The sequence below is a fragment of the Varanus komodoensis genome, unplaced genomic scaffold (assembly GCF_004798865.1).
Source record: "Varanus komodoensis strain SLA01 unplaced genomic scaffold, ASM479886v1 scaffold236, whole genome shotgun sequence".
Lineage (NCBI taxonomy): Eukaryota > Metazoa > Chordata > Lepidosauria > Squamata > Varanidae > Varanus > Varanus komodoensis.
Window position 1 is genome coordinate 11,286 of NW_025335636.1, and position 23,912 is coordinate 35,197.

The 23,912-nt window shown below is 41.3% G+C and overlaps 1 protein-coding gene across 1 annotated transcript in view; it reads right to left on the bottom strand.

Annotated features, from left to right (window-relative positions):
* Nucleotides 1–9,012: 9,012 nt before the first annotated feature.
* The window catches only part of LOC123024464 (neuronal membrane glycoprotein M6-a), a 37,107-nt gene continuing 22,207 nt past the window's right edge, over nt 9,013–23,912 (bottom strand). Inside the window, exons 3-6 of the mRNA XM_044432184.1 lie at nt 19,684–19,837; nt 18,235–18,311; nt 16,876–16,941; nt 9,013–11,158 (exon numbers count right to left, since the gene is read on the bottom strand). Of these exons, the coding sequence (XP_044288119.1) occupies nt 11,006–11,158; nt 16,876–16,941; nt 18,235–18,311; nt 19,684–19,837 (450 nt within the window). The 3' untranslated portion in view covers nt 9,013–11,005. The remainder of the gene's footprint in view (nt 11,159–16,875; nt 16,942–18,234; nt 18,312–19,683; nt 19,838–23,912) is intronic.

Genomic DNA, 23,912 nt, shown 5'->3' on the forward strand with positions numbered 1-23,912 from the left:
GATCTAGGAGTATCCCCCAAATAGGAACCTGATTTTTCAGAGGCAGGGCAACCTTGTCCAGAACAGTCAATGAGTCAGACTCCTGGACTTAGGAACTAATTCCCCACAGGGCTTCTCCCATGCCAGGTTTCAGCTTCAGTGTTTGGCCCCCATCCAGTCCACCAGTGAATCCAGGCACTGATCCAGGATTGGACAGTCTCTTCTCTTTCAGTTTCTTTTGGTAACAGAAATAATCCATGAATGAACACATTTTAGATATTAGGATTTCTGTTTGTACTATAAAAATTTTTGATCTGGTATCAGGCTGGCAGGCAAATGCATCTCAGATCATAGTATGAACATCCATTTAAACATATATTATAAGTAAAGTTGGTCTAGAACTGTGCAGAAGGTTCAAACCAATTCAACTTGCTCACCCTCCTGACCCCACAGAATCACAGAATTATAGAATAGCAGAATTGGAAGGCCAGGAAGGCCCTTGGGTCCAATTCCATGTTTAATGCAGGACCACAAGTTGAAGCATACCTGACAGATGGCTGTCAAGCTGCCTCTTGAATGACCCCAGTGTGGGAGAGCACACGACCTCTTGGGTTGCATCGCCATACTGCTCTAACAGTTTTTCCTGATGCTCAGACAGAATCTGGCTTGCTGTAACATGAGCCCATTGTTCTGTGTCCTAGCCCTCCCCTGTTTGACAGCTATTCCAGTTTTTGAACAGTGCCATCATGTCTCCCCTCATTCTTCTCAAGGCTAAACATGCCCAGCTCTTCCCAGTTCTCTCCACAGGGCTGTGTCTCCAGTCCTCTGATCATCCTTGTTGCCCTCCTCTGCACCTTTTCCAGTTTGTTTGATCTTTCTTGAAGTGTGATGTCCAGTGGAATTTGGTTTTGACAGTGAGACTAGCCATTCATGCCAGGTTCTGGCTACGATTGTGGAAGAAAATGATGGCTCAGCCCACGTATGGCTTATGGCGTAATTTTTGGTCTGTTTTTTAAAGGGTGGGTTAACAACCTCTGCCATGCATTGTAAGAACACGTGAGAGGCTTCTCAGGGCTAAGCGTTTTGCAGGGTGACAGAAGCCAACCTCTGCGTCCAGTTCTCCACAGGAAGCCTGGAATCCTCCCAAGTTCAGAGGATTACTCTAGATTGCCCTGCCCAAGGCTTATAAACAAACACTAAATTTTCTATTTATTCTTCAGTGATTAGAGCAAAAGTAAGTATTTTAAAAATCTTACTACATTTCCATGCTGCTTCTACCTGTTTGCTAGAAGAAAGGAAGCAAAAGTACAGCACAGGCATTGCTAATTATTTTATTGCTTGGCTTCACTTCAAGATCATGGCTTAGAGAAGGCAGATACACAGTTGTGAATGAAAATATTCAGTGTGGAAACAAATGAATCAACTCATGCATGCCACAGCTTCTGTGAGATAATATATGGGACAAAATAAGCTTTGTATCAGAAGAATTAGCATGCTAGATACAGTGACTCAATGCAGTTTTCTGCACTACAATCAATTACGTCAGCCTTTCCCACTCTGGTGGAAGCATTTGGACCACAACTCCCAGAATTCCCATCCAGTAGGACCATTGACTGGGAATTCTGGGAGTTGTGGTCCAAGTGTGTCTGCCAGGCACAAGGTTGGGAAAGACAGAATTACGTAATCTAGTAAACATTGTTTCCTAAATTCGAACTTGAATTTGTGCTCCATGGTTGTGGCCACTAGATGTCTGCATTTTGCAAGTTTCAGAGGAGCGCCTTTCTCTCGCAGTCGTCATCCTGCAGTTGCATTCTGATGTTCAGCCATTTTCTTGGCTTCGTTCAAATTCAGAAAATCAACCTCTATGGAAAAGGGCAGAATACCAAGTGTGCATCACTTCCTTAGTAAGGTTGGAATTGCTTCAGAATGAATGTGCCCTTTACTGATTAAGCCCCCCAAACAGCTAATGGTTTAACAAAGCATTTGTGCAGTGTTTTACATTCTGGAGGACTCTGAAATACAGTGCAGATAAACTTCTAATGTTTTTTTCCCTCTCTTTCCAAAGAGCGAGCAAGCACAGAACTGATTTGTAGGCAGAACATCTCTTGAATGATAATTAAAATGCAGAAGGACATCAGTCTCACATTAGAACACAGTGCTGCAAAGAATAGAATACGTTTATCATCTATATGCTCAGAGAAACACACATTCAGTCCATGCTGTTATAAAAACAATCTGCTAAAGGCTAAATTGTTACCTCAATTTATGTTGGCTGCTATAAATAGATCGACTTTTTACAAGCTTGTTCTACAGTAAACAATTTTTGCAAGGATGGATAGAAACAAATTTAGGTCCTGATCCAGAGATAAACATAGGCAAATATCTGTCTGAGTTAAGCTTTTCAAGCTTTTATTTATTTCACTAGACAAATCAAGCATGTGATTAAATTTCTCGCATTGAAACCCAGTATGACTCGTTATAGTAAATAATTCCATATGAAATGGGTGTCCAACACAAAAAGAAGGACTACTCTTTGGGAGTTGATCAAAGAAATGGTTTATACCTCAGTGAAAGCGGGTATAATGTCTTCCAGATATAGATCTATACATTAAATTATGTCAGTGAATCTAGCTACAAGGAGTCTACAGTTTTCAGCTAATTTCAACTAGTTTTCCTATCTATCAACCATTTTAAGCAGTCGGAAAGAGATTAGACCATTTTTTATCATTAGCATTAGAGAAAGGAAACTTTGTATCGAAAGAAATTAAAGATACTCCCAAGTTCTGTCTCAGACGGGAAGGAGCATTAGATGCTAGACAGGGTAAAATCATCTTTGGAGGAAGATTATATACAACAGTGGATTCTGCATGCTCCAAAAACACAGATAAGCAGCGGGTGATGAAAAGTCCAGAGTCTTGAGCATGGGATTTGACCCTTACAGTGGTACAGGACTTATCAGGACTCTCATAAGATCATGTCTGAACTGCTGCAAATCCTGGGCCATTTTAGATGCTTTCTTACATGCCCCATCACATCAAAAAATTCAATGGCTTTATGAAAGGATTGCCTGCTGGTCACACACCACATAATACCATGGTAAGCACAGATGGGAATCCTAGAACAACACAGGAATGCATTCTCCACTTTCTCACTCATATGCTCTGAATTAAACACAGGCAAAAAGTTATTTGCATGTAGAAATGGATTTTGTAATCTACTTTTTGTAATTTGCAACCCATTCCAGAATGTGGGTGCAGTAAAATGAAACCATTTTACTTCCTTCCAAGACATTCCAAAGTGGAGTCATTTGGTTTCACTCAACCTTAGAAGAAATTCAGTTTGCTCATAGAATGTTGTCAGTTCGGCATGGTATAATAAAAGGGTCTTAAAATAAGGCACCTCATTTTCTGGTTTCCTACACCAAAGGCTTTTTTCCTGGTAATATCATGAGAAGAAAATTAAATATGTAGGCTTGCTGTTTGCATTGAAGAAGCTAAATGAGCGATAAGAAACCTTGAGGCCTCTGCCAATTTGTTTATGTTTATTGTGTTTGTGATGATTTCAGTTTTAGTCTGGCATTTCAAGTCTTTCAAATTAGAGGTTCCAATTAATTTCCTACAACCATGATGTACAAATAAGCAAGTTGTTTTGAATATTACTCCTTTAATTCTTCGTGACTCATTTATAAGGAGAGAGGTGACTGGATAGAAGCCAAGAAGGCGGAGGGGGCAGGGAGAAAGAAAGAAACCAAGTCCAATAACATACTGGCTGGATTCCCACGTCATGGCCAACAATCCTGCGTGGTTTCCATGGTGCACTGATTTGTGCTGAACAACCAAGAAGATGATCACATGGTTCTCATAGCAAAGTGGTTCCCATATTTCCCACTCCATCTTTCTGCTCTTATCATAGCCCTGTGAGTGAACTCTCCTTGCTTGATCCATTGCTCCCTATAGAACTCAACAGTCTCATCCAGAATGGCCTACTGAGGTTTAGAGGTAGTTCTTTCTCCTCCCACTCCTGGGTATACCTGCAGTTCTACTTGCCACTCCAGCCCAGAAGGGAATGACAATAAATCATAATGAACACTTTTTCCATGTTTACCCCATCTCCCACCATGCAGCTATCCATTTTCTCCCTTCTTTCAAAAGTAAACAGGAAGCTAGGCACATCAGACCACCAAAAGAAGTAAGTGGATTATGATGAAGTAAAGAATGGATTGCTGAGTGGCCACGTCCATTGCCACTCTTGCCAGTGAACTCTATGATATTTCAGTACTGACAATGGCAAAATGGTGGTTCCAGGTCTGGACAACTGTAGAAGCCACAGTGAAGCATGGGAACCTTAGAACAGGTCATGGATTCTCTCTGCAGTTTTGGGAATCTAAAGGTATCATGCAGAAACACAATGGGTGGGGCTGGACACATGACAGACCAACATGGGTAAGAAACCAGCATGGTTTCTTGTAGCATGTGAATGTGGCCACTACCTTGAACGTTTGGCCAGCTGCATCCAATTCCAAACTGAATTGTTTATGAGCTGAAAGGGTCACATCAGCACAGAATATTTCAGAACATCATAACACTGTAAAACAACATGGAAGTCTCCTTTTCTAGGGCAACATAAGGCAGAGCAGCAGGGGTGAGGTGAAGGCTTTATTCCAGACTTTATCTGACAGAACGTATTGCTGTCAATGCTTCAAATACACAAACATACAAAATGGCTTGCCGGGGAAATGGAAATATCCTAATATTCATGCAATCTGGCATGATGTTATTGTTTATATGAATAGAACAGACAATCCATATAATATCCTGACACAATACAAAGCCCTTTGGGAACTATAGAGAACTCGTAAAGAAAGAAAAACGATTCTATCATATCATCATTGCTTAAGTAAGCAATTTAGGCTGAAACTAAGATAACCTTGCACTCAAATGCTTACTTAGGTTTTTTTAAAAATAGGTTTATAATTGATGTAACACTGATGAAATGTTTGTGTTACTTTCTATTTATTTTTTTGCCTGTGTGGTTGTTCTTTTATTGTTTGGTACAATAACAAAATGAAATATTTTAATGTTTGTATCAGAAAGAATGTAATGGGAATGAAAATTAAGTTCCAGAAAAACTCAAATGGGAAATAAAGTGTTTGCAAACATCAAGTGATGACTAAATCTTTCCTCATTTTGATAAATGGTGCTTGACTTTTCTGTCTCATATAAGCAGTACCTTCCATAGGGGAAACAGTTATATGAATTAGAAATGTGAACAACTTGGGCCTGTGCTTTTTCCCCTTCCCAACTTTTTCCTTGTGTTGTGTGCTTTTAAGATTGCAAATGGGAGGGCACTGCCATTCTTGTTACAGGTCTTTGTAAGCTACTCTGTGAAAGCATAGGAATAGGAATTAAAATATGCTTTAACTCAAGCAACAAATGCAGGCATTAGGGGACAGTTCTCTAGAATTGCCACCTGAACAATACTACAGGTTTGTCCTCCTGGAGGTTTCCTAGACCCCAACCCCCTGGAAAAACTTTATTTAAAGCTTCTGAGCCTTCATCCATGGGCCTTCATCCCTAGACAAGTCCTACACCAGGGCAGGAAAAGAAACCAAGAGGCCTTTATATCTAGCAGATCCACAGGCTTCCCTCTCCTTTTCCCATTCCATGCATCATGGAAATGCATGCTCCTTTTCTGTCTCCATCCATAACAAGAGATGGAAATTCAGATTTGCTATGAAGCATTCCACAGTAACTATATAAGTGGGAAATCCCATCTCCAAGGTTATAGCTCCAGTCACCAATGTGTCCTGCCATATCTGTTCAGGCATGTTCCTGATTGATGTGCCAAGTTAATTAACAACACATGCATGCTCATTGATTGATTTCTCTGCACTTGATTACTGGGCAGTTGACAGCTTGCAGTTCACTGTGTGGTCAGACCCCACTGAAAAATACTGTACTACAGTGTGTGATAATCCCAAAATTCTGCTGTGTTCATCTATAAGGCTCGTATACACATCTGGATGTCCAGTCACTCAAGTGATAAATAGGCATGTGTGAACCAGCTGTTAAGACACACAAAAAACTCAGATTTGTTCTCTGAATGCATACAATTCCAAAGGATAAAGGCATCATAATGGCATAAGTTACAGCAGCTGTAAATGCAGTATGCAAAACTACATCCTTCTGGAGTCATCTAACACAATACTGTGCTTATTGCTTTGACAGTCAGTCCCCCCTTGTTCAATGGAATGTAGTCCCTAGTAAATGTGTTTAGGATTGCAGTCTAAGTCTCTCCCACCAGCTCATGAATCCCTTCTGTGTCTTCCCCAGCATTCTCTTGCTGCAGAGATGCAAAAGAGAAAGACCAAGACTACCAAGCAAACAGGAGTCATTCCAATATTGCCATGCCCTCTTCTCTTGCAGGGTTCATGTTACTCTTCATGTTCCCAAACCACCAGTTTCTTTGACAAGGTAATACAAGATTAAAAATTACAAAACATCCAACATATTCTACAGAAAATAATGTTGAATAAACTGTTCTATAATAATCTGATTACTATTGTTTTAAGTAGATGTGCGTGTGTGTAATTAAATCACTTTGCAAACACACATACAGTATAAGCTGTATTTGCATTTGTTCAAAATGATCCAATACTAGCAACACCCAAGGTTAAGGACCTTTCTAGGTAGGGGTGAGATAAAATTCTTCCCTGGGATTTTATCCTTTAATTGTAGTATTTTACTCAGAAGTTCACCTACAACGTAACCCTCTCCAGACATTTTCAACTGCTCAACAGAAAGCAATGTTCCCAAATTTCAGTCACTTATCATTTACAGTTTTCTTCTAAATAAAAAGGTGTCTGGATCATTAAAAAAGTCAGGTAATGTACAGGAAGTCCCCTACATACAAACCTTCAATTTGCAAACTTTCAAAGATGTGAATGCACATTTACATGTCCAATCATGTAAGCTTTTTTTTAAATTGTTAATTCTCCTCCCACTGCTCAGAAAAATGTGCCACATTTCTTGTGAAGATCCAAGAGTCAAGAGTGGTCTTTGTGAAATGAGACTTGGAGGCTACTGTTTCTCTGTGTGAAATGAATGTGCCCAGTTTAGCCCGGTGTGGACTTTGCTACGTAAGTGGCTTTGTGGTTGCCAGCAACTCAGTTCTGAATAGAAAGGAGTCAAAAGAAAACACCTTTGCATGCAGCTCCCAAATGGTCAAGACAAATGAATGAGGGGAGAACATGGATGGGAGAGATCTTGCACCTGCTTGATTCCCAGATTATTCTGATCATTCACTCCTGATTCTTAAAGCCAAAGTGCAAAGCCCTAACTACTTAATGGCGCAGGCATGTGTGTGTGTGTGTGTGTGTGTGTGTGTGTGTGTGCACCTGTGTGCAGGCTGCAGTTATGAATTTGGGCAACTTCAAATATCTCTTGTCATTGAAGTACCAGGGCTGACTTTTCTGAGAAACCCTACAGGATGGTCTGAGGCACTGCAGAAGGGCTGCTTCTTTTTATTTGCAAGTGGCAGGTGGGTTGCTTTGCAACCTTCCCACTGTCAGTTCGGAACCTAGGCTAACTTTGTTGGACTTATGAACAAATTGGACTAATGAATGTGGTCTCAGAATGGACTTGTTTGTATGTAGGGGACTTCCTCTATCTGCTTTACTCCTGCAGTCAATTTAACACATTGGGGGTGAAAGAAACCTCTGATCCAGGCAAGCAGATTTTTGTGCCAATACAGATTTTTCTTTCTTTCTGAAAAATAAAACAGCCTATGACAGAAGAGCAAACTTCCCAAGATGTCTATTGATTCTTGCCACTGAGGTACATCTGTCCCAGGCAAATGGAAAGCACTGAGATACGAGATCGTAAAGATACATCCTATAGGGTTTTTCAAACAAAAACTGATCCAAGAAAGCAAGGTTAAGTACCCTTCTTCTGACACCACACACAGGTATTATGATACTTTTTACAACCCTGAGATGCACTGTAATTTTGCTTGGGGTAGAAAAACTTCCCCCATTTGTGTAAATTTGCTTCTAAATTAAATTCACTCAAAAGGCTAGATATTAGAAAGAGTCCTTGTCCATTTTTCAAATCCTGCATTTCATGCTTCCTAGAAAAGAAAGCATTTATTACTAATCACTATGAAACACAACATGTACATTGTTTTACACATTTTCTATATACACAGTCTGAGTTTCTTCCAGCAGTCTGCCATGCATCCCTGTACATGGCATTTTTGACCTTACCTGTGCAGTGTTAAGGTACACAGTGAAATCTGAAGGGCTTTGTCCAGTGCTCAAATTAAGCTGCATACCCTGTAAATGTACAGGGGGGGAAGCCCCATAAGAGTTGAGTCACAACATACTGCCACACAATGCCAAAAAGTGAAAAAGTGCCAAAGCTTCAATTTATAAATAGATAGTTTGAATTCTGAGAATGTCCAGCTGAAGCAAACTTGAGGAATTCCAATGTGAAGGAAGGATAAAATCTAAACAGATACTTCAGATCTCAGTCACAAGAGAAAGCAATGAGTACAGAGATATAGACTCCTGGGCACAATTCATAGCAAAGGAAATACTCCAAAGCAAAGTAGGAATCCTTCATAAGAAATTCTATACAGTTCCCTATCAAGGGCAAAGTTCCAGAACTCACACTATGAGAGAAGCAGGAAATGCAGGGCCAACACATTCCCATCTCAGAAGCAGTCCCCTTAATTGTAATGCCAGGCAGTCTTCTCCAAAGTTCTGAGCAAGCCCCTGGGAATGTGCTTGCAGAGTTGGCCTTGGCTGATACAGGAAGCAGTGCGTGTCTACTATGGCCCTACTGCAGGTTTAAAATAAAGCTGAAAGATTTAATAAAAAACTTAGAGCATCAAGAATGATAAACAATAACTTTTGTTAACAAGCCAAATTCCAAGTAAAAAACATCCCTTTGCTATTTTCAATAAATAAGTCCTTATATAAGAGGGGAAAAATGAAGCATGGACAACCAATAAGTACACAAAGTACACAAGTGTATTTATTACATTTTTGCAAGCACTTGGTTCTACATTTCAAAAACGCCACCATCAAGCTGTTGGCACATTTATGTACAAAACAGATTAATTGTAATGCCTGCTACAAAGCATTCTTTGTGAAAATACAAACTCTAATACCAGAGAAAAGCCAATAGCATCAACATCATTACATGAGTTTAAAAGACACAGTTTTAAAAATCATCACAAACTGCTTTAAGACACAAAACTGAAACACTACAATATAGAATTGAAAGAGGTTCATAATATGTTTTGCAGAACTGTAAATACTTGTACTGCACATCTCAGAAAATTTTGACCCCGTAAGACAGTAATGTGTAAAAAATAAAGTTAAAAAAATAATGAAAACAAAAAAATCCCTAAATAAACTAATACTACTTGATGCATAAACATGCCACAAGTAACTATAGTATTACCCTCTACTTACTACAAGAATTGGTAAAAATTACTGATGATGCATGACTAGTAATAGTACAAAGAAGAGTTTTACTCAATAACTTTGATTAGAAATGCACTTACACTGAGAGAATTCACAATGGTCCAATAAGTGCACAAAACTAGCTAGAATTTTGCTTTAACACTGACAAAAATGTCTTGTCAGGATACATCACTTTAAAAGACACTTTACAGCATTCTTGTAGCATTAGAAATAGGCAAAAATAAAAGTTAAAAAAACACCAATTTTGGTCCAATAATACTTATTTTTTTCTTTTTTGTATTTTTTGTTTTGTTTTTTAATACAGGTACTTCTTTCAGATTAACATGACTGACTTTTCTCTTAATATTTTCTTACTCAAAATAAAGGTTCAAATATATTACTAACACTTCCAAACAATAGCTCCAGTAGCAGCCATTAACCTCACTTTAACATAGTACAGGTAAAACCAGTATGTGTGTGGGAAAGCTACAAGCCAAGCTATTACATTTATGGAAGCCTCCTTTAATATATCACATACAGTACATGTATAGTTCATACAGGTGCAATCCACTTAAATTTTTAAAGCAGGTAAAAATACTTCTGACTCTTAAAGATTGCTGGATTATAGAAATATCGCCTTCATAAATGCAGTTAAGCAGCAATTGCTCACATCAGCACATGAATAGCTTCAATGCAACATAACCATTGTGGAGTTGCAGAGATCCTTCCGCAGAAACCTACGCATAGTTCTGTGCAACCTTTGTCTATACACGGCAACTCTTGAGAGGTGATCATGGCATCGTACGCTTGCAAAAGACAAATGGCCATGCATTAACAAGCAACACGGCCAGCATGCTCACAATATAAACAGGAATAGCCATCAATGAAACTTGGAGAATACTTTGCTAAGTACATCAAGAATCATACAATGTTAACAAAGATAAGAAGCACTTCTTTTTTTGTTTTTTTACCTACTCTTACAAATTTAGAAATTGCACCCTTGATTGTTTAAAATGTTCTCAGGACCCTCCATCAAGATGCGCACTGGTCCACTTGGCAAGATTTCCAAATCTGAAGGAATGTCAGCAGTGTGCTTCCTCAAATTGTACACGGTCCCTTTGAAGTATACCTGTAGTTAAAGTACTTACCAAAATCCAAACTAAAAAGTATAAAAAGCTATTTTTTTTCTTTTGAAAAACATAAGAAACAATGCAAAAAGGTGTTATGCGTAACACATACAAAGTGATCTTTTAAAAAAAATCAAACACATCTCCGTATTTGACAATAGTTAGTATTGTTGACCTAACAGAAAATAAATCACTTTCGGATTCGGGAAAGGCTGTTTCAGGAGCTTTGTAGTAGAGACTGGTCACACAAGCTATAAACTAATTAGGAAACCAAGTGCTGGACAACCAAGAATTGTAGAGAGGTGATTGAGAAGTCACCCTAACTATCTTTTGTGAGAAGCACTTTTGATTTTGATTTTAAATGGAGAGATGGATGGCCTTTAGTTAAACAACAAAGCATTCAATGGTAAAAAGTGAGACAAGGTTTTTCTTATGTGTATGCATTGAGTCGCTCTTTAGAGCGGGTAGAATGAATGTCATGAAGCTCCTGTTCTTCCTTTGACTTAATATCCTCATACTTCTGCATTCTGCAAGCATCTTTCACATAAGCCCAGTTGGCAGACAGAACCATGAGATAGTGAACCTGAGAGAAAGAAAGGGAAAGAGGGAGAAAGAAAGATGTTGTGAAGTTTAATCCCATTTATTGCATCATATTTTATCACACATACCCAGATTCTCTTGGAATTTAAATGTGACATGTCCAAGCCCTCTCGCAAAGAGACAGGAATTGGCTAGAATGAAGTGCTTCTTAGGCAGCTCAAAACACAAGAGCTGGAACCTCTTACCTTGTTTTGTGCTTCCTTTTACCAGTGCCTGTTATCTGTTATTTTTAAATCCCTTGCAAATGCATTCATGCTGTTTCCATGATGTTCATCTCTGCACCATTTTTCTCCTCTCTCCTTGCTTCTACTCTGCTCACCTCATTTGCCCACATTTCCTGTTCAGACTCATTTTTTGGCTGAAGATATGATGGCACAGCAGACAGGATATGACTGTTTCCCAGATGTATCTGAGCTTTGCAGTTTTCATGTCAGATCCCACTCCATTTGTGTAGCCATGAGCTGCCCATCTGTATATGTTCACTAAATTTGTCATGCTAATTCATAACGTACTGTAATTATATACCCCTTTATATGCTTCCCTTATATTTGGAGCCATTTCCTTCTGACTTGCAGCAAAAAACCTCTAAGAGATCAGTCACACCAGTTAGGAGAAGAGATAATGTTTGCATTTGGCTCTTATTTTCTACACAAACTGGATCCTCCCTTGCCTGTGTAATGTGTCCTCTCCATCATCACCTTAACTTTCTCTTTTTCTGCATTTTTCACTGCATCTCGAGATTCCAAGCAGTGAGTAAACGCACAGGGAGACCATCTAAACCAGGGGTCCTCAAACTTTTTCAGGGGCCAGTTGAAAGGCACCGGCGGGGGGCATGGGCCAGTAAGGTGGTCCCAGCGAGGGCAGGGGGTGGGGGCATGCAGTGAGGCAGCAGTTTGCTCACGCAGAGATTGTTTTCTCCGAATGAGTCCAAAACAATCTCCGTGCAAGCAAGCCACTGCGTCACCAGGTAAATGCAGGCACGGCAAGTCCAAAACCTCTGAGGTGGGCTGGATAAATGGGCATGGCGGGCCGGATCTGGCCCACAGGCCATAGTTGGAGAACCCCTGCTCTAAACCATTAATTGTTACACTTAATCATATACAGGTTTGTTACGTTAAAAAAAGTCATATTGTCTGGATTTCTTCAACCTTACTACAGTAAACCAAGGAAGGCTGCAGATTCTCTTAAACAAGATCAAATGGGTCACTATAGGCAACTGGGGCAAATAAGGTCAAAAACTACATGGACAGAGAAGACGAAGGGAAATGGCAGCCAAAAGACACAAACTAATCTTGATAGTAGTGAAACAAGATGAAAATTTGGGAAGATAAATTCTGGGGATATTCGTAAAGACTGAAATGAGAGAATAGTATATCCAGTAGCAGTTGTAGCCTTTTTGATTCGCAAGACTTCACATTCCTTCTCTTTCCTACCGTCTGCAAATCTGCCTTCTTTCTTTCTACTGCTGCAGAACAACCAAAGCAGGACGTAGACATTTAAAATTACATGCTTGTGTGCTAAAGTACACTGTTTCAGTGCACACCTAATTTTATGAAGCGAGGTAGAACAATACAAGCCTGATGTATGGCAATACACCTGCCCTTACCATGCAAAATCATGCTCCTAATTCTAATTGGATCTGATCTTTACTAAAATGGTGGAGAATTTATACAGATTATGGGAGCCTCTTCTGCAGAAGGTTTATTCCCTTTAATTACCAGGGAGTGTTTGAGGTTCTCCATCTCTTTCTCTATTTCATTTGTTATCAATTCATTCAACAACACTAGGGATGTGCAAGGAAGACACCCAGGGTTGTGAATCTGTTGCATTCCATGAGTTTCGCTTCCAAGACTCCAGTCTACTTTGTAGAGGGTCAGAGTCCAAGTTCCTGGCAAGTGCACCCAGCATTTGTGGGGTGCTTGCTCAGAATTGACTTCCATGTGGTGCAGAGCAATGCCTTCTCACACACCAGAGCAACCACTCAAATGGTGGACCTGCCTGTACTGAAGAAGGCTGGTGGCAGAGCACACAGTCTCAGAATGCCCAACAGGAAAGAAGTCTCCATGACCAAGCAGAGTCTCCCTTCCATGCCAGCTACAGCTGTCTTTTGGTCTGATGATGATGATGATGTGGGAGAAGGTTGTCCATTGTGCATCCGGGGCTCTGTGAGCATTCACAGGCTTCCTCTCAGCTCAGCTCCCTTTGGAAGACTGGACTGAGCATAAGAGGAAGCCCATGAATGATTGGAAGGATGGATTCCAACAGGTTCTATTCCATCCCTAGACAACACCCTCACTAGAGGACTCATCTGCAATCGAATTTTATGCATTTATGAACAATGCATACATGTTAACAATGTTATCATGAAGTTTGGTGTATCATGCCTGGCTCTGTTGAGTGCAAGAGGGCCAGCTTCTGCAACCTGCCATGCGCTGAAGACAAGTTCTGAGTCAAGACATATATTCGAGGTAAAAACACTTGTGTGTAAAATGTGGACATGATATCTATGCATAAAATCCTCATATGTGTGGGTAACTAGAACAAAAAATAATTCTCTTTGGCGTTGATTTTCATGTTGGAATGTCCATGCTTAATGAGGACAACCTTTCATCAGACAACTAAAGAAATTGTGTTCATGTGCTTGTTATTCAAGTCTTGAGCACTAGCTGCCACTCAGAGTAGAATAAACAAATTTCGAGAGCAAGAAAGCTATGCAATCCCTGGCACTATCAGACTAAATTTGGGGAAGCTGCCTTACTTTACTGACCCACTTAGGCAGGGTGTCTTTATAAATACAAGTCTCCTCAATTTATGTGAGTCATAGTAGTCCTGGTCTTAACTCTACCTCCAGTCTTATGGAATGGATAGAAGCCTTCAAGAGGGTCTCTAAAAGAACCCTGCTGATTATCTGGGGTGGATGAAAAAAATTCCCTAAATTTGGTCAGATGAGCTCAGGAATTGCATTCCTGCCTTGCTCCAAAGGCTTTGGAGTGTCCCTCTGGAGCTGCAGCCTGTGGGCTAGCTTTGAGACTGTACGTCCCCTTGGAGCCATCAATGTTAGCCTTTTGGGGCTTCTGCAGAGCTGTTTCTAGAGTCCCAAGGCTGGATCCAAGAAATGCTCCAGTGAGTACAAATGCTGAGTGCCCCTCAAAAGCGGAGGTGGGGTGGTTTATGGAAAAAAAATAAAAATTAAGCAAAGCAGGTTGCTTTTTTAAAATAATGAAAGTTGAAGCAAAATGACCAGTGCTATTCTGGCTCAGCAATAACAAAAGCATAGGCAGCCCTCGATACTGTGGAGCTCTTTGTCATGGATTCTCAAGGATCTGCCTGAGTGGAGTCTCTTCTCCCTCTGCTAAGCACTGCCTTACTGCACAGGACTCTGAGGTGCAACTAGCCTCATTTGAATGCTATAAAACAAAGTAATTATTTTTAATGCAATCTTTGGAAGATATTCCAAATTGGCAAATCTGCACGCTCATAGTTGGCTGAACATTTTGCATATGTCTCTGTGCCAAACTACCTTCTATGACTTAATGAGGGAGAATATACCCTAATCTCTTATATTTCAAGTTTTATGGCTATGGACTTCCTGGCCGTAGAGGCATTTTGACCAGACTTGATTCTGGGAGAGCAGATGAACCAATGCTTAATGTAATGAGCAGCAACATTAACACAACACTTTCAAAGCTTGAGACACTTTCAAGCATTAATTAATCTTTACTGTGTTCTGCAAAAGAGGCCAAACTAAGTGCAGAGACTGAACAAGTAAGATTAATATGTGAGTTTCAAAGCTGCAAGTGCAGTCCAACCATCCATGTCATCATCTATTTGCCATCTAAACAATGCCTCAGGCACATTCAATAAATACAGAACAGGAAAAGAACTACTTCTGACATAAGATTTTAGAGCCAATCCTATTACCATGGAAACTAAAACAGAGCAAGTTCAGGTTTGAAAGGAACATGCAAGAGTGAAAGGTGGTGCTGGAATATTTGTTACAAAGGTTCAGTGCAGCACCTCCTCTTTCTTCAGAGTAACTTCTCAGATGCAGGAGGGTCTTGCATTTAGAAGAGAGTGCTTCAGAGGGACCTGTTCTCTGCACCCATCTGAAAGATCTAGCTGGAGGCCAGAAGGGATATGTGAGGAATCCATGTGGAGGTGGGAATCCCTTGGATCTCCTGGGAGTCTGGCCCACCTTGCAGCAGCCCTGAGTGTGAATTCCTGGACAGCAGTCCCAGTGCGTGTGGGGCAATCACCAGGAATTGAGCCCCACACACTGCATAAAGCAGCACCCCCTTCCATGCCCAGTGCTGCCATTGTCGGCTGACCAGGCGGGAATGAAGGTTGGACACTGGGAGTGGTGCCTGGCGTGACCACTCACAGTGAGCCTCTTCCAGGTCCTGTTTCTACTCTTTGGGTGAATGAACTGACAGGGAAGGTGGCTGGCTGTGCAACTGGGGTCCTCGAGAGTTCACAGACTTGCTCTTAGTTTGGCTTGCTTTGCATGGTCAGGCCAAGCATGAAAAGAAGTCTGCGGGTGCTAGAGGGATGGATTCTGAAAGGGTCCATCTCGACCCTATTGGTAAGGTGACACATCATGCAGACATTCACCATGGCAGCATTCTGAAAGGGAACAGAGCCTAGGGATGCAAAATCTAGACAGAATCTGGCCCTCTCGCACGCTTGGAACTTCCTTCCCAGGCTTGTTCCTGGCCAGGGAGAAATCCAAGCCAAGATCAAGTGCAAAGGACACACAATGCACACAGTATGCAAAACCTGCTGCTTACACAGCAGCACACAGGTGACAAGTGTATAAGCCAGCCTCATGGGCTTACCTGGACTTGCTTCCTGCTGGATGCCCAAGCAACTGTGAGGTACAAGGGGATTCCCACCCCAACTCTTCCTCACATGTCATTGGCAGAGTCACATCATATTTAAAGTGTCTCTGCGCACTTCAACATCCTCACTGGAGAGAGCCACCTCTGTATGCTGTGTAGCATGAGCTGATTTTCTTCTTGTGGGGAGGCTGAATAGGAATCAACAAACTGGCTTGGCTGGGGTGGCTTTGCATACTCCACTTCATGTTACACTCTTAGAAGGGTTAGATGGTCAACTTTGCTAGATTAATCCAACCACATTTAATGATCAGTGCAGGTTGGATCAGGAAAGGTCACCTTTAGGTGAGTACCTTGAGATACCTTTATAGTGAGTGGCCATTACTCCCAAGACCTGCTTTCAGGCCTGTAGGACCTGTAATGAATGCCCTTGGTGGCTAACTGGTAGCATCCATCTGGAGTTGGGAGACACTATTAGATGTAGTTAAATCCATTTTCTATCTATTATTTATCCATCTGCACTCACAATCCAGGTATTATTATGTTATATGCCACACATGAGTGGTATAGTGGTTAGCGGGTAAAGCAATTTTCTCAACTTGGTGATTACCAGATGCACTGAACTACACTGGTCAATGCTGACTGAGAATTATGGGAGTTCTAGTCCAATATATTTGGAGGGTACAAATTTGGGGAGCAAGTTAAAGTAAGGGACTAGGATGGTAGGGAAACACCCCTTTCAGCCACAAACTTACTGAATGCATGCAACAGAACATACATGCCATTTCTAGCCAAAAAAACCTCTTCATCCATAATCCTTGAAGCATAGCATCATGTGCATTTCTAAATACATTCTAAATCTTACCATTGCAATGACTGCTGCTCCAGCTCCAGCAAGTGCCACAATAAACAAATGGAATGTCATGTTCAGCTGGAAAAAGAGCAAAAGACACTATGTGCAAAATGAAGACACTGATAAAATACACATTTTGCTTATTCCATAGGATAATCAACTTGATATTTCTGTTCTAAAGAAGTGAACTGATTTCCATGAAGTCACTAACAGTATGACTGAGAATTTTCTATTTTCTTTGCAATGAAGTTAAAGATTTGTAAGAATTGTGTTGCAATAGGGAATTCTGTTTTCATCATTTTGGTTGAGGCATTTTTGGAGACTAAACCATTACAAATGACATGACAAATCATGCTTTGAGAATCAGGAAACAAACCCCTACAATTCTCTCTTTTATTTCCAGTTCAATTGCAAACAATATTGATCCGACCTGGGCAAACTATGCGCACACCACAAACTGGCTGCAAACCAAAAGTGCAAACCACAATCATAATATGATTTGCTCTTAACTCAGAAAGGAGAAATGAGAGCACATGAGCTAAGCGGAGAAAGAGAAGTGGAGTGTACCAGTACAAGACTTATTCCCTCGTGGACACTTATGGTATGAACTGTTATGAACATATGAACACTTTTGTTGGAACTGACCCAATGGCTAGGATACTTCAGGGCAGGAACTATGTCAGTGAAGGTTCAATATTCAAGGATTTTCCATGATGTGGTGGTTACACTGTTAGATTAGGGGCCTGGGAGTGTGCCCCCCCCCCCCACTTCACAAAGCTGTCTTTCTGCCTTGGGCTATTCACAAAAGGTGGGATATACAGTAATACAATATGAGGAGGAGGAGGATGAAGTTCATGCCTGTATATCTAACTGTTACATACTATACACAGAACTTCACCTACTGTGCAGAATAGAAATGAAATAAACAATATAAATATTATTAAGTATCTATATTCGAAAGAGAAAAGAGAAAGGAAAAGCAGCAGGAGAGCAAGGCAGGCAGCATTTGTCACTGTGCAGTCCCACCGGACAGCTTAAAAGTGGCACTGGTGAGCTTTTCTGCACATCATATTCCAATCCAAAAGAACCATTCCCTTGACTATATTTCCTACTACTATTCTTAAAAAAGCCTCTCTTTTGGGATTAAGAAAAGCTGTTCATCTATGGCGGCAAATAAGAAATGATGGTACTGAGAACTATCCATATACTTTACAAAACGGCTCAACAGCATTCTTATGCATCCAGTGGGACTCATGGCAAGAGAACTTCCAGGGTTAATCAGTGACACTGTTCCCTTCAAGTGCAAAAGGTGTGCAAGTTTGTGATAACACCTCCTTCCCACAGTAGCAAAACTTGCCATAATTCACTCACCTCAGTAGATTCACACATCCTGAAGAAATTTTCAGACATTGTGCAAATCTTTTTTTCTTCTCCAATTGTTACAATTCCTGGGACAGATTAAATACTTGGTGAGCTTTTGACACATAGAAACACATTTATTTAAATAGGTCAGACATCTAGGAAATGTTAACAGATGTTTATAAAATAATGAGACATTGGCTCTGATATATTCCTTGAAGAAATAATAATCAGCTACTTGGTAACATGAGGACAATTCTGAGGGCTAGTCTTTCAGTCCAGTGCGTGCACTCAGTCCTGGAAAATCTAAGCATGTTTTCTTGCTAAACAGACACAAAGTGGGCTCGGTGAGGTCATTCCTTTATTTACAGTATTTATAGGCTTTCCAAAACAAAATTCTCAGAGCAGATCAAAACAAGAGAGCAGTTTAAGAATCAAAAGCAGTAAAAGAAAAAAGTATAAATGCAATAAACAAACAAGTTGCAGATGGTGGAAATGAAACTAAAGCATGAAGCAAGGAAGATGTAGCAATGACAACCAGCTTGGATGACTTTCAAAGGGGAATTCATGGCGAAGCAGGCTAGCAATGCTACTAGTCCGGTTGGCTGTATGCTACCTCCACTTGCAGAGGCAGTGTGCCTATGTACACCAGTTGCTGAGGAAGTAGGGTGGGAGGGTGCTATTGCATTCATCTACTGCTTGTGGAGTCCCATGGGCAACTGGTGGTCTGCTCTGTGAACAGAATGCGAAACTAGACGGACCCTTGGTGCTTCAGCATGGTGCTTCTTATATACTTAGAGCCCTCTACAACTGGGTGCACTATGAAAAAGCCCTTTCTCCCAAAACAAGCCCTCTCTCTTTGCTTCCGCAGAGGGACATTTGTAGAAGGATCTCTGAAGATCATAGAATCCAGCTTGATCCTGGCTTGCCTGATAAAAACATAGCTTGGACCAGGAGCAGACAACCTTGTACTCCACAGATGTTTTGGTCTACAACTTCCACCAGCAATAGCTGGCATGTCCAATAGTTAGGAGTTATCAAAATGGTAGTCCAGAACATTTGGAGAGTACTAGGTGACCTACCAGTGGTTTAAATTAGAGTTTCCTTTTCTTCATATGCAAAAAGAAAGTGGGGTTCAAAACTGGAAACAAAACTTCCAGTTTCTTCCTCATGCAGTATCAAAAGGAAAGGGAAGCACTATAATTTAGCATTAAAGCTAGAAAAAGATGATGTGTCCAATTCACAGGCCACCACACTCATATCGTTCTTCAGAACTCTTTTCACCTGCAAGCAAACTGAAGCTTTTTACTGACTGAAATGGAAATCTATGAACATTTACATTCACTGGCTTTGCCTCTAGTGCATCTTTTTTGCACTAGATATTTGAAGCTCTGCTGGATTAAAAGCAATACTTTGTTGGCTGTTTAATGGATGGAATTCCCCAACAAATAATTCACTTACCATACTGACGGAGATCCAAACAGAAGTTTGCCCCTTCGACTAGGGTGGTGTTTTTGCAAATAGTCCACAAGTTGAAGTACATGTAAACAGGCAGAGAGGTGAAAGCTGTAACCCCCAACCAGGCCAGCATAAAGATATAAGTCAGCATGATAAACTGTAATAAATATGAAAAAAGTGAGACAGAAGACCCGGAGATTTCAAAACTTTTCTACCACCACCCTGCCCCAGCAAGAAAATTCCACTAATCGATCCATTTTTGTAAATGAACACCTCCCTGTGCTTGATTTCCTTGAGAGTACTAAGAAAGCTTGTTATGGTTCACAATCATTTCTAACACCCAAACACCTCCATATAAAGAGATCAAGATGGACGCAAGAAAACAACCCTTCTGCAAACACCACAAGCCTTGCAACCAAATATAGCTAAGAGATGCTCAAACAACTTAGGCTTCCATTCAGTGTGGCTGCCTTGAAGTGCCTGAACTCACCGCCTGAGGATTACAGTATCCAGAGGAGGGTGGGAAGAGCAGGGAGGCCAGAACTGCCCTGGCTATTTAAGTGTTTCACTGGCCCATGAGAAGAGGTGGAGAGGCCCCCAGGATTTCCAGCACCGAGGTCATTCTTGCAACCCTGGAACCACAGCCAACACAGACAGAACCAAGCTGATGGTAAGGACTGGGGGAGGGGGCACTGCTAATTTGGAGCACTTCTCCAAGGACAGAACTGGGACTCTGAACCATCCTATGGATGTCTAAACAGCAGCTAGTGGTCGCAGAATGGTGTCCTTTGGGCACAATCCTCTATTCATGTTCTTTGCTGGCTTTCCATGCACACTGGTACTGCATGCTGCAGGCAGGGCTGTCCTGACACTGAAGACACAACCATGAAATAGTTGAAAGGGAAAGGATTTACATCCCCTTGATTTCAAGCAAGTGTATGTCCCATCCAAACACTGGTGGCAGCCCCATTCATATCAGCAGGACAGTGCTTATGATGTGGTAGAACTCAGCACCCAATCACCACATTGCACGATCAGGCTATGGACCCACACACTGGAAGAGTACAACTCAGATGATTGGTTTCTATCTTCCAGTTTTACATTTTTCACACTAAGAGCTCACAAGGAGTAACTGTCATGCTAGTAAGCAGAAGAAAGAGCACTTGTACAGAAGAGAAGCACTTTTCAGGAAACAGCATCGCTTCACAAGGCACATGGGAACTTGAGCGTGCTGCTTATACTCCCTTGCCTTGAACCCCAAGAGGTACAACTGGCTGGGACTTCAGACACCAACAGCAACACACAGTATCAGTCAATTCCACCAACCGGGACTTCCATAAAAGAACGGCCAACACAGGTAAGCAAGGGGGGGAGAGCATGCGCTGTAAGGCACACCTGCCACTCATATCTCCCCCACTGCACCTCCTCTGTGTCCTGTGTCTCATCCTGTGTCTCGTCCCAACAATACTGCTCCAGCACTCGTTCCCTGAACAGTGGTGCAGTACTTCCACTCACAGCCAGGGCCCCCAGCCCAACAAGCAGCTAAGTTCCCTGTTGCTGAAAGTCAGGCACTCCATCCAACGACCGTCACAGCTGGCCAAGCACATGAAATCACAACAGACTTGCAGGACCACAGCCTGGATGTGTAAAGCAGAATGGCAATCACTGCACCGACAGTGTTTCACGACAGCCTCCAACAGCGCTTTTTTTGTTAAAAAAAAAAAAAAAAAAGTGCCGGGACTCACGTCCCCGCCGGCAGTAAGCACACACACCAATCCCAAGCCGAGCAGAGCAGCGGAGCAGCGTCCCAAGCAGCTATCTCTCACTATCAGTTAGCAGACACAAAAGCAGCCTGCAGGCACTATGTTAATGATGTTTGCTGCTGATCTGCTACTCCGTTCAAAATCACTTCGTAAAATCCATTGGGAAAAAGGTGCCAGAACGCCATTCCGGTGCATTCTATGACAAAAAAGCCCTGGCCTCCAAGAAGGTAGCTTTACTCAGTTACTATGGGTTACTGGCTAAGTACCAGGTAATTACCTCCACTAACTCTTCTGTCTCATCTCCTCACAAGCACCAATTGTGCATTCAGATCCAGGAACAAGGTGCTTACGCTACAGACTGTCACCCATTGCATTCCACAGGCCATTCTTGCACATCACAGGATCCAGCCCACACCCTGTTATGTGCTGACCATGCAGAAACTCCACCCCTGTCCAGCAGTACTGACCAGCAGTATATTCCCAGATGTTCTTCAGTTGTAAATCTCTTACCTCTCACCCTTCTGCTCCCTCACAAACTCCAATTATGCAGCAGGAGATGGTGTCATAGGAGACACTGCAGTTTTGCCCTGCTAGCCTCTGAACCACTGTGACATTTCACAGGGCTTTGGCAGGGTGATCAGCTGGCAACCCAGCACATGTGTCTGCCTTTTTCAGGTTCTTCTCCATCCTGGATGCTGTTCTATAAAGACTTCAACAGTACCATGTGTTCCTTCTCTGTTGCTAGGAAGTGGTGGTACAGATGTGCTCTCCCCAGTTTTGTAAGATTTGGCTTCAGACGGCCTCAACTGAAGATAAGAATCGCCTAACAGGACTGTTAATTCCTCAGTGTTTTTCAATTCGGCAAGCCTTGCAATGCAAAGTTACAAGCATCTGGGTTAAACAAATGATTAAGCATCTCATTGGGAAGGATCTTTTAAAACAAAAATAAAACAATTCCCTTCCCCTCCCTGCTTTTAAACTCTATTGAATGTAATGCTCTGCTATTTCCTCTCCTTTTTGTTTTACAGCTTCATGCTCCACCAGCATTACTTAAGTAGATGAGACATCTCTGCCAACTCCAGCTACTCACACTGGAGTAATTAGCTGGAAGCAAAGAGTCATTTAAGTATCTCAAATTGTAGATTAAAAGGTTGGCCTTCAATTACTTTCAGACAAACAGTTTTGGTTTTGCAGCCTTTACACTCACTTGGATATTTGATAATGAAAAGAGTGTAAGTGTATAGTTAGTTCTGTTGCTTCCACAAAATCCTAAGGACTAAAAATATCCCTATGGTTTGGATTCTGTAGTCTTCCAAGGCTCTGCTCTGAGGACTGGAAGCCACTGCTTGCTTGCCAGCTAAAGGGTTGTCATTTGGAGCTTGTAACTTCATCAGGAAGCAGACAGGTATAATGCTGAGTTTCACCTTATCATCAGGGGCTGCCTCACTACGCACAACACAAAAGGGCTTGTATCAACACCATTTGAAACCTGTCATAGGAATAAACTGGGGTTTTTTAGTGTTGTAAAGAAATAATCTTGGCAAACTACCCAAACAGTTTTGGCTATCATGCAGGACCGAAATGCAGTAAAGTCATGGGATTGAGTTTTCTGAAATGGGGGTTACATCATTTACTATTAAGGCAGGAGGGAAGTAAGGTCTACCGTGAGGAAGAGGGGCATGGTTGCATGAAAGTTTGTGCAACAGGGGTCTCATCATTTGCACTATCCTGCCAGTGTCACTGTGATTTAGATTAGCAAGAATCTGCACAGGAATTACCAAAGTCCTTATATGGCTTTCAGGAATGCTTAACTGGTACACAAGGCACTCACACAATTCTACACCTGCCAGAAGCAATATAGAATTATATTGCAAGATTTTAGAGTGGAGAGGTTTAGATGTACTTGGGTGCTCTCTGATTAGACTGTTATGACAATAACAGAAATGACTGTTCACATAAAGAGCACTTTCAACATAATGATCAGATGTGTCCTCGTTGCCTTAAGTCTGAAGACAATGGGAATTTGATTTATTTTTTCATCCAGCACACTAAAACAGGATGACTAGGGTGTGAGTTTATGCAAATTAGGACAGAAAAAGGGTTTACAACTCCCAGTATGCCCCAGCCAGCATAGTGGGAGCCAAAGGCCTTTTTTCTCTATCTAATGATTCCTTACATCATTAAGGAATCAGTTTTGTTTCAATTATAAGGAAAGAAATCCTCACAATTTCATGTAAGTCACAAGAATAATTTATTTCTCATTTTAGCCTCATGATTGTGTGAACCAAAGAACAATCTTTCATCTACATGATGACTATTATTATAACTACTCCAATCTAGCATTTCCATGCACAACATACTCATAATTAAATATGTGGAATTACAGCAATTTCTTCTGTTGAAATCGCCAGGGTTAAATTTGCTTCATTCGATGTAAACACAGCTTGATTGTGGTGGGTTATGAGGAAA